Raw genomic sequence first — 14,306 nt, 5'->3', positions numbered from 1 at the left:
TTGTTTACCCTAGAAAGGTCCTACATCCAATTTTTTCTAGCCTCCACAAGAGAATTTTTCAGGCCCAAGACCGCTGTCACCTTTGTGCAGATGTCCCTCGTTCTGGAACGCACTTTAGAAGACAGTGCTACCACCACTTACATTACCCCAGCTACAAAGAGGCCATCTAGGCACAGCCAAATAACTTCTTTCAAATTATATTTACCCAGTGTCATGCAGATCCTAACTAATTGCAGTTTGCTCCATCCAAGCTACAATTCTCTACAAGGATCATCAAAACTGAGCTTTATTTCTTTGAATTTCCCTTAAGGCTTCTATTGTCACATTAAGCCTAAATAACTGTAAGCTAAAAAACTGTGTAGGCTTTGCTCCCTCTTTATAAAGAACACAATACATACATGGGGCTTTCTCCATTTTAGCTAGACTTCTGTAACCAACAATATTTTGTCTTTTTTCCAGAATTATTTAGCTTTAAAGTAAGGTCATAGTCCTATCTTCCCTCATTCTCTCTTCTCAAAAGTTACACAACAGGCACTATTGTGCTGGAGAAACTTCCACCTTGAAGACACCCAAAACTGTATTTCAACAGACCCCTTCCCCTTCATTTTATGGTTGCACAGCTTAGTCACAGACTAACTCTGAGTTTGCAAAAGAGCAAAATTATGGCTGCTGCAAGAACCTGCTCACAAGGTCATTCAAGCAAATAAATTCATTTGCTGTGAAATAAATTATAATACAATCATATATAGAGACTAAGAATATATTATAATTAGAAGAACTCTAGGCATTTGTATGAATAATGATGACATCAGCTATAGGTATTTAAGAAGCAAAAGTGATAAATCCTTTGTCCAGAGCCAGCCCTGTAACTGACAGATGGAATTAACAACCTGCCCACAGCCAAACCAGCATTCACTGCACAACCAAGAGTTTTTCACCTTCATCTGACCAGTCACTGGCCACTGTTGCCAACTGTGATTTCTCCACACCCATAGAGAATACAGCAGATTTTTTAATACCTGCAGAATTTCTCCTGTGAAAGGGAACTGTAGACAATGTACCATTTTCTTGTCACATTCTGTTGTTTAAACTTGCTTAGCAATGTTTTTCCGCTTTATAAAATATTTATATTAAAATATCACCAAGGAGCATCGTCAGGGCATGTAATTCACTGCATTAGACACTGTGTGACATTTGAATATGCTATTTGTTTTACCTGTACATACACTGACTTGGATTGTGTGGTATGAAGAATCACCACTGGAGAAGCAACTAATAGCTTATTCAACAGACTGTCACAGCTCTGTTTCTACTTTGGTAGAGAACCCAAACAAGTGTGTTGAGAGGTTGTCCTGATTTCACCTGGGCCAGAGTTAATTTTCTTCCTTGTAGCTGGCATAGTGTTGTGTTCTGGATTTAGAATGAGAATAACGTTGATAGCAGGGTTGTTTTAGTAACGGCTGAACAGCGCTCACAAAGGGTCAAGGACTTCTCTCCTCCTCACACCACCCACCAGTGAGTGGGCTGGGAGTGCACAAGAAGTTGGGAGGGGACACAGCTGGGACAGCTGACCCCGGTGACCAAAGGGATATTCCACACCATATTTTGTCATGATCAGTATATAAATTATGGGGAGAGCTGGCCAGGTGGCCACTGCTTGGGGACGGGTTAGTCATCAGGTGGTGAGCAATTCCATTGTGCATCACTTATTCTGTATATTCTTTTATCATTATTATTATTATTATTATTTTCCTTCCCTTTTCTGTCCTATTAAGCTATGTTTATCTCAATCCAAGAGGTTTACATTTTTCTTCTGATTCTCTCCCTCATCCCACTGGCAGGAGGAGTGAACAAATGGCTATGTGGTGTTCAGCTGTCTGCCTGATTAAACCACAACAGAGGTGGAGGAGTTGCAGAAGAAAGCTTGGAGTTCTTAATACATATATATATATACACACACACATTAATCACATTTAATCTCTAAAAATTACATAGGGAATTGTTTCTTCTTACTGCGCCAAAGTGGAAAGTTAACTTCAAAGAATGTAAAAGTCCAACACAGAGGAATTTTACATCTACTTTAATTTTAAGTAGTGAAAATATTACCAAATGCTTTCATAGTAAAGTTCCTAACATCATCCACTGAAGCTGGAGATCTGCAGGCTATTAGCAACTTAACAAGTGTCCAATAAAAAGCACTTTGCAATAAAAGCTACTGGTTTTTGTAGTTCCTCTGACTGACTCACGTTTCTATATAATTCCAAGGTTTTCTACTTTTTTATATCTTTTCCCATCACTGCAAAATGAACTTCAAGGTACAACTAAGTAAAAGCCGTAAGTGAACTAATACAGATCTGCAGAAGAAATACACATTGAATACATATACCCAAATGGGCACACACACATTTGTGTCCCCCAAACATACAGACGGAGTATAACAGTAGATAAAAATAAATGGCCAGTTATCCCAAGATTCTACCGAGAATAACCCGTAAGCAATAAAAGTTATATTATATCATAAAAAGTGCAAAGCTTTCACAGTAATAACACAGTGCTGCTGATCTCAACAGAGCAGAAATTACATTGGACCACACGCACAAGAGAAAGGTAACAAACAATGGGAAGAATTTTTCCCTGAACGAAAGACAAAAGGGATGTTCAAAAATATCTGGCTAAACTCAGAAATTAATATTAATACTGGCCATGATCCCCAATCCAAAAGCAAGCCTCCATGACACAGAGCCCCCTGTCCAATACCAGGCTTTCACACTACTCAGGTCTACCACCTATATACTACCATCAGATGCTGTAGTACTTTCCAAGTCCTCCCAAAGCTTTTGGATCTCACCACTGAATAACCAGTGCCCAGTCCCCACACTTTCCACCCTTCCAACACCAACACATTTCCCATCTTTCTGAAATACAGCATTTCCTCAACCTCACCCCAAGTCACCACAGCTTCACTGCTCTCCTCCCCCATGCTGTTGTCACCACCACGCCCAAGTCTTGCACACATTCCAATGCTTTCCAAGGCCAGAAGTGCAAAACACTGCTGCTCTAGGCACAGCCTAAAATCCAGGCTCCCTGTATCACATACCCCTGCTCCTGACTCCCACTGCAGGACTCTGAGCCGTGTTAACTCCAGCCACTACGCACCTTCCTCCAAACAGAGCCACCCATACCCAGTAACCCACCACACCAGCCACTCCTCAGTGGGGTGTTCCCACCCCTTGGGTGCTGGGTGCCAGGTGCCATGGCCAGTTGGAGGCAACGAGAATTGGCATCAGGTGGGCAGCAGAGGATAACACAAAGAACAGACAGCCAAAACATGTAGGAAGAATGCAGATGGAGAGGTAAGAGAAAAGAAAGGAATATACCATGGAAAGAGAAGGAGAGAGAAATGACAGTAGACAAGGTATTTTACCTGGTCATAAACCATCCAGAATTAAGGATTAATTAAAGATTAGATTAAGGACCACAAGCCTTGGCTCTCCCCTGCTGTCTACAGAACGAAATTCAAAGCTGCTTCATAAGGGGACGTGCTTCCCTTCATCTTTAACAATAATAATGACTCAGACTTCTCTAAGCTTCAGGAAAAGACCAAGTATTTGAAAACAGGAAGACAGGTTGAGAGAGCTGGCGTTGTTCATCCTGGAGAAGGCTTTGAGGAGATCTTATAGCAGTCACCCAGTGCCTAAAAGGGAACTACAAGAAATCCGGAGAGGGACTTTTTAGAAGGGCATGCAGTGATAGGACAAGGGATACTGGTGTTAAACTGAAAGAGGGTAGATCTGGATTAGATATAAGGAAGAAATTCTTCCCCATGAGGGTGGTGGGGCACTGGAACAGGCTGCCCAGAGAAGCTGTGGATGCCCCAACCCTGGCAGTGTTCAAGGTCAGGTTGGATGGGGCTTTGAGCAACCTGGTCTAGTGGAAGGTGTCCCTGTCCATGGCAGGGGGGTTGGAACAAGATGATCTTTAAAGGTCCCTTCCAACCCATTCTATGATTCAAAAGACCATCACACTTTAACAAAGGAAAGTGCAAGCTCTATTTTTTTTTTAATGGTGAAAGGAAAGGAATAAAGAAGGAGAGTAATAAAACGCATTTTCTTTAAAAGAAAGAAATCATAAAAACTACACAAGATCAACATCTCAAATTTTTCCATTAAGTTGTACTAATTATTTGAACAGGATCTAGCATTCAGATTAATGCCACAAGACTTGTAATTCAGATTGTTAAAAGACAGTATTACTTTGTATATTCTGAAGATGTGAAGGGAGATCAAAACAGAAAAAAAAAACACTAGAAAAAAATAGAAAATTAGAAAAAATATTCTATCTTAGAATGCTACAATTGATGCTTAAGTACTCCAGTCAAACTGATATACTAAATAAATATATATATATTTTCCATTTGCAACACAGCATCTGCTAATTATAAGACTAAGTCATTGTCTAATAATTTTTTTTATTATATGCTATAAAAAGAGCAGTGACAAATATGGACAATAAATCTCAGGATGATTCTGAATGTTTGATAGTTCAGCCCTCCCACAACCTATTTTTGGAAGCTTAAATTTGAATACCATTAAATCAAAGGAGAAACAGCTGGCAACACCATATTCAACACCAAGGGCTGATCTCCAAGCTGGAGGAGGCTCCTCCCTGCGTTCTGCAGCAAACCCTGGAAGTACCCGAGCTAGCTCAAGAACAGAAAACAATCTAGCAATCTAACATGAGCCACATGAGAACTATTTCATCATTCTTCCTAGAAGCCAATAAAATACAGGATAAATTAGTCGCTACTGCAGCAGAACGCTTCCAGTGTCTGAATCAGGTCAGGTATCTGTATATCACATCACATATGGCTTTCATAAAGGTCACACGGCCAATAATTTTCTTTTAGAATATAAACTGTAATTCAAACTATGCCTTATTGTAGTGCAATGTCTTCCAAAAGCTCAATATATATCTGCTGCCTCTGAAAGTGTTTTATACAAACACAAACCAATAAGAAATTAATTTAATCACAAAAAAACTGTTGCCCAAAATAACATGTTCTTATCATAGAATTTTCTTGTTAATACCCTTATCTAGAGAAGTCATATGAAAAAATTGAAAGTACTAATGAGTTCTGTATACTCCATTTCTCAGTTCCAATCAGGAAGCAGACAGCAAGAATCACAGTAAAAAGTTTTGGGGGTTTGTTTTTCAAGCCAAACACTAGTGTGAGCCACAGGAATGCAAGCTAAAAATGCCCCTAAAAGGAACTAAGAAGGACTCACCAAGTTCATTGAGACTCTGGGCAGCTTTTGTTATCTCTCTGCTTCCTCCTTGCAGTTGTCCTTGAAGCCTCTTACTGAGATACAAGATGCGTATTATCCTCCGCAGCAAGTCACAGGCAGCCTGCAGAGAAATCACAGCATTAGGGGATATTATCGGTACATTATGATCACATAATATTAGGTCTCAAATATGGAAATATTTTAACCAAAAAAAGGACATATGAATGTGAATAAAACCAAGGAACTTTAGAAATATCTTTTTCCAGGACTTTTAAGCATAATTTTATGCAATACAGACCAATAATTTCTAAAGCTGGTAATTCCATTCTCAAGGCTACTGAGATTTTGTTGTCATCACTATTAAAAAGAAAAAAAAAAGGAAACTCAAAACCCTATGAGAGAGACATGTTCTATTTCTAACTAGAAATGAGCTTTATTTGATATTGTGCATCTCTCCTCAGCACTCCTCCCCTCTGTAAGCTTTAGTAAAATTAAGAAGTTGGCCTTGCCAACCAAATATTGACCCAAAATAAGCAAAATGGCGGCACACACTTCAGAGGACAACAAAACTTAAAGGCTAAACTGTTGTTACAGACATGGACTATTACAGCAGAAATACATGTAAAAACTCATCTTCAGCAAAACTTTCATAAGGCCAGTCACCTTCATTCAGCCAATTGTTAGTTCACATTCTTTCACAGGTTTATTAAAATACACAGCATTCTTGGCTAAAAATTAAGAAGACAGATGTATATGCAAATATTCAGGATACATTTGTGTATATTTTGTTAGCAACAATATAGAATAAAGGCATTGCTGACATCTAAATCAAACATAATAGTTTATTAATTTTTCACTCGTCTAAGATCTTGAAAGAGGTTTTCTCCTCCTACATGGTAAATAATTGAGACAGAGAAACAGTAAGAGTCACATCAAGTGTAGAGTTCCTCTAGGGTTGAATTGGGTCACTGGTGTTAGGAGGTACAGGCTAGAGGAGCAACAACATTCTGGAGTGGATAAGATCTAAACTAGAATTCAGAAATGCGACCCAGGAGAAGTTAAGAAAGTATGTGGATTTCAGTACAGTCAATATTCAGTGGACTCCACAACTTGTCAGTCTCTTCCCTGTGCCAGCACAAACCAATCAAATCACAAACATTTATAGTTTAATTTTATTAAACATCTAGACAGAATAAAAAGGAAAAATCAGAAGAAGCCCCACTGGGGAAAATCACCAAAAGCACGCTTACTCTCGCCACCTTTGGCTCTGTATCACACAGTCTGCAGTGCAAGTTTCCTAAGCATTCTAAGACAATTTAACCACATGATTTCTATTACCATTAGGGAGAACCAAGTGGGGCTTATCCTACTTTGAGAGATTAACGTATTAGTTTTTATTAATTCATTCGTTTAATTAGAAAAATCTTGATCCACATATCACTTTCATCTTGCAGAAATTTAGTTCACCAATATGAATCAAAAATAGCTTTTTATATAGCGCACTCTGCTTCGCCAAATAAGAGGGCATAGCATTACTACTTTGTGTTCAAACGTAATTATTCTCTCATCCAACTGTGTAGTTTTCCCCAGGAATTCAACTTCAGTTATCTTCTGGCCTTATTTTACTTTATATGCCAAAGACCATTTCTTTTCCTTATCTCCTGTCCCAAGAAACAATCTTTTAAAAGGCCTATCAAACTCAATAAGATGGGAAAAGGTATATTTAGACACGAGTGAACTTCTGGCTCAGTGAATTAGGAGGAGAAAAATCCAAAGACACTGAAGATACACTGAACTTCACAGTGATTGCTACTGCATTGCGTCCTTGACAAAGATTCTTTCACCCAAGTATTTCCAGGTACATGAGTTGCTTGACTTAATAAAAATCTTAGTCACTGTAAAAGAATCTAATATATGAGGCCCGTGTAATGGAAACAAAAATGTTTTTCTAATATTGGAGTTGTTCACAGATGCTAGATCCTTTAACCTGCCTACCTACATAACAGAAGTCTGAATTAGTTCTGGAAACATTCCTTTCCTGAGTTGGTACAGTATGCTTTTCTAAAGGAGTGGCTTTTATCCAAGAAGGAATGAATTCCACTGTTCAAGCAAGAATTAATTTGGAAGAGGCCAATAGCTTGAGCTAGTCCCAGTGGTTTTAGTAAAATTAAAAATAAAACACAATTTTTATGGAGATTACATGCTAGGTATCTCCCGAAATTTAATGCAACATATCAACACTAACAGATATTATTTCTACAGCTCAAGAAATCAAAAAGCCGCTCACTTTGAATCTCAATTTTAATAAATTCTTGAAAGAGGACTTAACTATAAGGACAGGACCACTTGAAAATGTGCCGGTGCATAGCTCAAACATGCAATTACATATATCTGCTAGATCATAATGTAATTGAATGTATATGCAACAGAAGCCCGAGGAAAGATGAGACAGTCCACTATCTTCAAACTACAGTTATGGTAGCACCAGGATGAAATCTGCTACTAGTGAACATTTTAAAGAGAGAATAAGTTTAAAATACAGAATTATTCTTTTTTAAAAAGGTTTTTAAAAATTTGGCTATTGTAAGGTTTTTTAAACACCGAGATAGCTAATTAAGAGAGCATGTAGAAACACTTGTTTAAACAGAGCTGCACAGAAAATAACCCTCTGAAGGACAAACACACTGTCTACCTATTTCAGCTGTTAAATATTCCCATTTAGCTTGTGATCGACTATGGGAAGACTCAGGAGAGGACAGCATGATTTAAAGCAGGAAGTAAGCTTTGTGAGTCTGTTGTTCCCTTGGGATCTCATGAAGCTCTCAGAGCAGAATGAGACACAATATACACAAGCACACAGCAAAAATTTGGAATTCAGGACTAGATTTGAAGTTTGACAATGAATCTGCAGTGAGAATGTTTATGAAAAAGACAGACTATATTAAAAACAATTAAAATCCAGCTTTATGGAAGCCAAATATTCCTTCAGTTTGTGAGCAGTCCCACAGCAATCACTGGAGAAGCACTGAAATAATACCATCACGAGTACAAGAGGCCCTTAAACACCACACTGGTCAGCAAAACATACCTGCCAACCCTACAGATTTTGACAGTATTTTGAGCAATTTCATGTCATAAGCCCTGCCACCATCAGCAAATGAATTGTTTGCTGCACTGTTGCCCTTCCTTCCTGAACAAACAAGTCAGCCAGGTAAAGAGACACCAGAGCAGAGCCTCTAGGAAAGGCAGGAGGACTGAGATTTCAAAGGCCTATTGACTCAGCTCTCCATAAGACCAGCTCCATTTCATAATTCAGAGGTCCTGACCCTCAACTTGTCGCAGCAGCGTAGTGCAACATAGAGCACTCATCATGTATCTGCCAATGCAAGAAGGGACAGCAGTTCTCGTGCCAAGAATGGACTCTCACTGGCACAGAAGCTGGAATCATCATTCCTCTTTCTACATTGAGGCAAGTGGATTTGGATGGTAGGAAGTGTAGCTTAGCAGGCTCCCCTTACCCTGCACATCTTTTTTCTGACTTAGAGCTAAGAAAAGCCAAATATTACTAATTCCCTAGCATGGGTTGAGTAATGCTGACCCTGGATGCATGCTGCTTTCACACCACAGGAAAATCCATGTAATCCTGCTACAGCAAAGAGGAAGGAAAGAGCATCCAATAAACATTTTCTAAGTTCAGGGACTCATTCTTCTCAGTCATCCTTCTGCAGCTTGTTTTTGAATAAGCCAGGACAGAAATGATCTTCATCTTTAGCTCCAAATTCCCATAACCCTTTCCACATCTGCAACATACACCAGAAAACAAAAAAAAAGAACTGCACCTAATCTGCCACATGTAAGTCACAGAAGTTCTGCCCAGTGGTATAAACAGTAACCAGCTGGAGTTGAAAAGAACAGGAGAAGCAGCTGGATAAAGTGGTTGAACAGTGTTAAGAGCCTCCTGCTGAACTTCACTGCTACTGGAAGTAATGCAGAAAATAGAAGTTCAGCCAAGAGACTACTGCAGCTGCTCCAGTGGCCCCCAGACTGGAAACTGCACAACGGTTTGCAGCTTCATCTACTCTGCTGTACGACAGCAGTCCCCTGCAGATGGCAATCAGCTGGAGTGTATACCCACAGCTCGAACGTCAGCTACTGAAAGATAAATTCCTAACTCTGCAAAGTCAAGGTAAACTTGTGAAGACAACAGTTCAAACAATAATTCATTAAACACTTGTGGATTTGGAGTTGTCCTGCTTTTCAAACATAAACTGAATAGAGAGCAGCTACATGACTGAAGATCTATGGAATCATTTTCAACTAATAGAAAATTAAAAATGGAAGTGTTTGACACTTACCTCACCATCACTGTGATAAGTTCTCTTCCACTGCTATCCTCTAACAGCAATTTACATTCTCCTGTAGTCTCCACTTATAGTCAAAAGTCAGGGACAAGTATGTACCTGAGCTTATAAAACTCCAGAACAACAACTGGCACTGTAAATTGCATCTTGACTGGTTTTAAAGATGTAACTCCCAAACTCCTTATTAAGCAGCAGTCAAGCATGCATTCACTTAGAGCAGAAACGCCCCTTCTATACAACGGTACCATAACATTAAATACCCAAAATACACAAATAATAATGAGAACCTAATTAATCTGTACTCAGATAATGCTTCCCTCTTCCCTCCATCTCTACAAAAACTCAAGTAATGCAAAGGTCAGTTTCCTACTTTGCAATAAAAAGTACTTCACAAAACCTCATGAAGAGACACACAAATATTGATTTTCACCGAGAAATACTAACAACGAACTACCCGCTACTGGAGTATGAAAATTCCACCCACATCTGACACTTTGGAAACAACACACATTCAAATAGATTTTTTTTAAATACGTTTTTAATACAACTTACTTGAAGTTTTGCTAGCTGAGCTGTGCGAGACACTATTTTGTTGTAGGGGTCAACAATTTTGACTCTAATTCTAAAAGTAAGAAGATAAATTTATTTATAGCAGTATTAATAACATAATAGAACAATTAAGAATTTATACTTTCTAATCATATAATGAATGGCATACCTATCAACAGTACTTTGTAGAGCACCAATCCTAGTCTGCATCATTTGAAGGACACCTGCAAAATAGAGAGATTTTTTACATGGAACACTTGTAAATTACAGGAAGAACTATTCTTCAAGTCATAGTAACTACTGTGGACTACTTTAGCATACAAAAAATGTTTCCCCCCTTGCAACAAAGCATTCAAACAGATTGAAAGGAGTAAAGCACAACATATTTGGAAATAAACTGAGCCTGTAGTTGGTCACTTAGAATGCTATGGAAAATTTATTGGTAAAGAACACAAACCTACAGAAAAAATATCACTCTGAAATTCATCATATGTTAACTTTCAAACATGTTGCTTTAAATATTGTATGATGATCAGGACTGCTGTTCAAAGGCATATAACCTGCTACAAACACCTGAACATGATATACAAAAATGGCACAAACTATTTAACACTATTTAATATAGTGACTAGACAGTTCAGAGAAACCAACAAAGAGGACTGAGAAGACAATAAATTCTATTTTAAAGTTTTCTTCCAGTGCATAAACATCTTTAGCAAAAATTAAGGTATCAATGTCATCATGAGGTCATCTAATTTAGATTACAAACAGAGCAAAATACCCTAATCATGTTTGTTCCAGATTAGTTTGGCAAATCAACACAAAGAAAGCCTACAAGCATGTTTGTTCTTTTCTTGTCAAATTGCAAACAAAGTAGTCAAGGGTAGCAGTCATTTTTGCAATATGGAATCAGCCTGCTGAGAATTTAATTAAGTTACGGATACATAGGCCTATGAAATTATTTTTGTTCCAGTTATTGTTAGGATTGTACTACATTTTTGTAAAGCCCTGTTTACAAGTATGTCATTATTAAATTGGATGAAACTACCAATACAGTAAGATGGAAGGTAAACATAACTACTGCTAATAGTTTTATTCAGCTTGTCCTGCTCTGGGACTGTATCTCACATATTTTGTATAATTATGCCAACTCCCATCTTCTCCATATTTCAGAATGATTAGCTTGGCTTAGTGACAGACTCAAGAGTTCTCTAACATTTATACATGGAATGGTAGACATGCAATTCTCACACATCAGAGGATGAAGATAAGAGATACAGTGAAAAGTTGGCAAAATAGGCTGAATTTTCTACTCTACATTGCAATAATGGGGGAGGGCCAGTCACATGACATTGCTCCATCTATGACTGGCATTGCTGTAGAGCATACAGCAGGCCTCTGGCCAGAAGGCAGAATTAGGATGGGTGAAAAGGCAATCCAACCCTTCCATCTGCTGCGTAAGATACAGGATGATGCTATTTAGCCTATCTTGAGCTAGCAGGTAGCTCAAGATATCTACTGAGCTGCCTACAAACAGAAGAGAGTCTGTATACCATATGAGTGTACCATTAAAATACAGTCCACAGACCTAAAAAAGAAAGGACTCAACAAGTTGGGTATATTGACTTCAAACATTTAATGAGATTCACTTTCACACACCCAAATGATTGCTCATACTGTGAATTAGTTCCATCATCTTCACTTACTAACTTTCTCGATAAACATACCAAGAGACGTGTTTCTAACTTCACAATTAAGGTTTCTATTAACATCCATTTTTTCTTTTTCTTATGAATGTTGACTCAGTGTTTATTCTACAGTAACCATATAACACACGTAGCACAAGCAGGGCAAAGATAAGCAAGTTTTGCAAAACTTAAAGCATCATCTTTGTGTGCATAGACTATCTCAATGCAGTTAAGATTATGTTTTAATGCCTCTTTGGTTAAGACTTGCGAACTGTGGAACACATGCTTATGTAACATGAACAAACTTCGTACTTACAACAATAGATATTAATGTTCCAACAAAATCAAGGTTATTTAGAAAAATTCCTTAAAAGGCTTAAAAGACCTGATTGCTAAAGTTGCTCAGAACTGATTATCAAAATACATTTCCCTATGAGTTAGTTACTCCAAATCTTCTCCCTGGAGCTCCATCTACTGACATCAAAAAAAAAGGTGCCACACGTTACTCCTCAGAAGTAAGATCCATAGCCTTAAGATTAGGGGCCAAAGTTGGCAGTGAATTACATTCCCTGAACAAATATTAGAAGTGTTTCCTCCACTGTAAGAAGTAGCAAGCACAATATAACAGTACCTACCTTCCAGGGATTCAATTCCAGTTGCTTGGGCCAACAGGTCTTCATGTCTTGCAACAACCTTAAAAAAAAAACAGAATAGAGAAATCAACACAGAAAAATGGGGAGGTGTGCCCAAAAGGACTAATAATATTATCATGTTCCTACATTAGGCATTAAAGTCTCATCATATCTATCATGCATTAGGTAGGCACAGGAAAAAGCAAGCAAACCTCAAAGATTAAAGGGTTTTCAGAACACATTTTAATTCACAAAAGCAGCAAGCTCAGAATGAAAAGAGGGTCAGTAACTGCAGCATAGCTGACATCTTAATTAAAGCCAGCAGAGCAATCACATTTCAATACACCATGTATAATAATAATTGTAAATATAAGCTTAATCATCACAGAATAATAATGTATATTTGCATTTTACATATTTTCTATTTATGACATTTAGAAGCTAGTTCCCAAAGAATTTACCAATTCGGGCAGGGGGAGAGAGGAAGAAGGTTTTCAAACCATGCACAAACTTCGCAAGTGTTTTCATTGCAAGGTCCACTGTGGATGCACAGTGTTTCTATAGATTTTACCAAAAAGCTTCCTACTATCCAAACTCAAAAGCTTTCCTGAAGGTGTGGAGGTGTGCTAACAAAAGTTGCATTTGCCCAACTAAAGGTAAGCCTAGGCTACTCTCCAGCACAGAATGAAAAGGTGTAACTTAAATCACTCCCTATGTTCTCACAATTGTCATCCCAACACACAGGCCAGTGCTTCTGACAGCTGACATGATTACTTGAAGAGTCAGGGAAGATGCTTACAAGGAAGGGCAGAACCTCCATGTACCCAGAGGTCAACTGCCAAAATTGAAAACAAAGCAGTACATGGCTTCTGGGTAGGAGTATTAAGGGTAGGCTTGACTTAGTCAAGTATCAGATTCATTACAAGCTTTGCTGCAAGTTGTGCCTTTAGTTTCAGAAGCAACAAGATCGTAAGATAACTAAGCTTTTGACTAGTTTATACCAACCACCCCAGAATAACAGGTATGCTTTAAACTTACTTGTAAATGAAGCTCTTTATCCAACTGACTAATACCTTGGGCAAGTTTTGCTAGTTGCTCAGCTATCACAGCCTGATGGATGGACTGGGAAGTATAAGCTTTCACATCAAAATCTTCTCTGAAGAAGTCAGCATAACATTCTGAAAAAGATTTAGACTTTATCTTCATGCTTCAGAACAGTTAAATAACATTCATGGACCTAAAGCATACAGTTTTGTGACCTGCTGTTTCTCCAAATATAAAAGTATATATATTCTCTACATCACATAATTAAATAAAACACTGATTTGAGAAAGAGACCACAATCAAGTTTGGAGATTATGACTGGGGGGCTGGGGAGGTGAAAAAGACACATGTTCCTTTATTCCTGACATCCTTTTCTTGAGTAGAATGCATTAAAAAGCATTGACACCTACTTCTTCAAACTTTACAGTGTAACCAGGGTAAGGATGTTGAGGCTGTACGCATTTCCAAACATGCATTTCTCACCTTCAGACTGTGGAGGATCGAAGCGGCATGAGACACCACTCCATGAAATCATGCCAGACTCTTATAACGGTATTGGTTTAAAAACACTAAATTAAGGAATGATACTGCAGCGATGACTCTGGATCAAGCCAGACCCGAGTTTCCGGACAGCACACACTGGTGTCACCAAGAACCCCCATCTCTCCTCTCAGAGCACTTTTTGTCCCCGTCAGGAGCCGGGGCGCGCGCTGTGACAGTCCCTGTGCCGCAGCAGGGTCTCCGGCC

General features: G+C 38.5%; 1 protein-coding gene across 2 annotated transcripts in view; it reads right to left on the bottom strand.

The window, feature by feature from the left end:
* COG5 (component of oligomeric golgi complex 5) overlaps positions 1 to 14,306 on the bottom strand; it is a 186,828-nt gene that overhangs the window by 172,110 nt on the left and 412 nt on the right. For both annotated transcript variants that reach the window (XM_065857617.2, XM_071803429.1), the window contains exons 2-6: positions 13,554 to 13,693; positions 12,519 to 12,576; positions 10,365 to 10,419; positions 10,199 to 10,268; positions 5,286 to 5,406 (exon numbers count right to left, since the gene is read on the bottom strand). In XM_065857617.2, the coding sequence (XP_065713689.1) occupies positions 5,286 to 5,406; positions 10,199 to 10,268; positions 10,365 to 10,419; positions 12,519 to 12,576; positions 13,554 to 13,693 (444 nt within the window). The remainder of the gene's footprint in view (positions 1 to 5,285; positions 5,407 to 10,198; positions 10,269 to 10,364; positions 10,420 to 12,518; positions 12,577 to 13,553; positions 13,694 to 14,306) is intronic.

This window comes from Patagioenas fasciata, chromosome 1 (assembly GCF_037038585.1).
Source record: "Patagioenas fasciata isolate bPatFas1 chromosome 1, bPatFas1.hap1, whole genome shotgun sequence".
Classification (NCBI taxonomy): domain Eukaryota; kingdom Metazoa; phylum Chordata; class Aves; order Columbiformes; family Columbidae; genus Patagioenas; species Patagioenas fasciata.
This window is presented reverse-complemented; position numbering and strand designations above follow the sequence as displayed.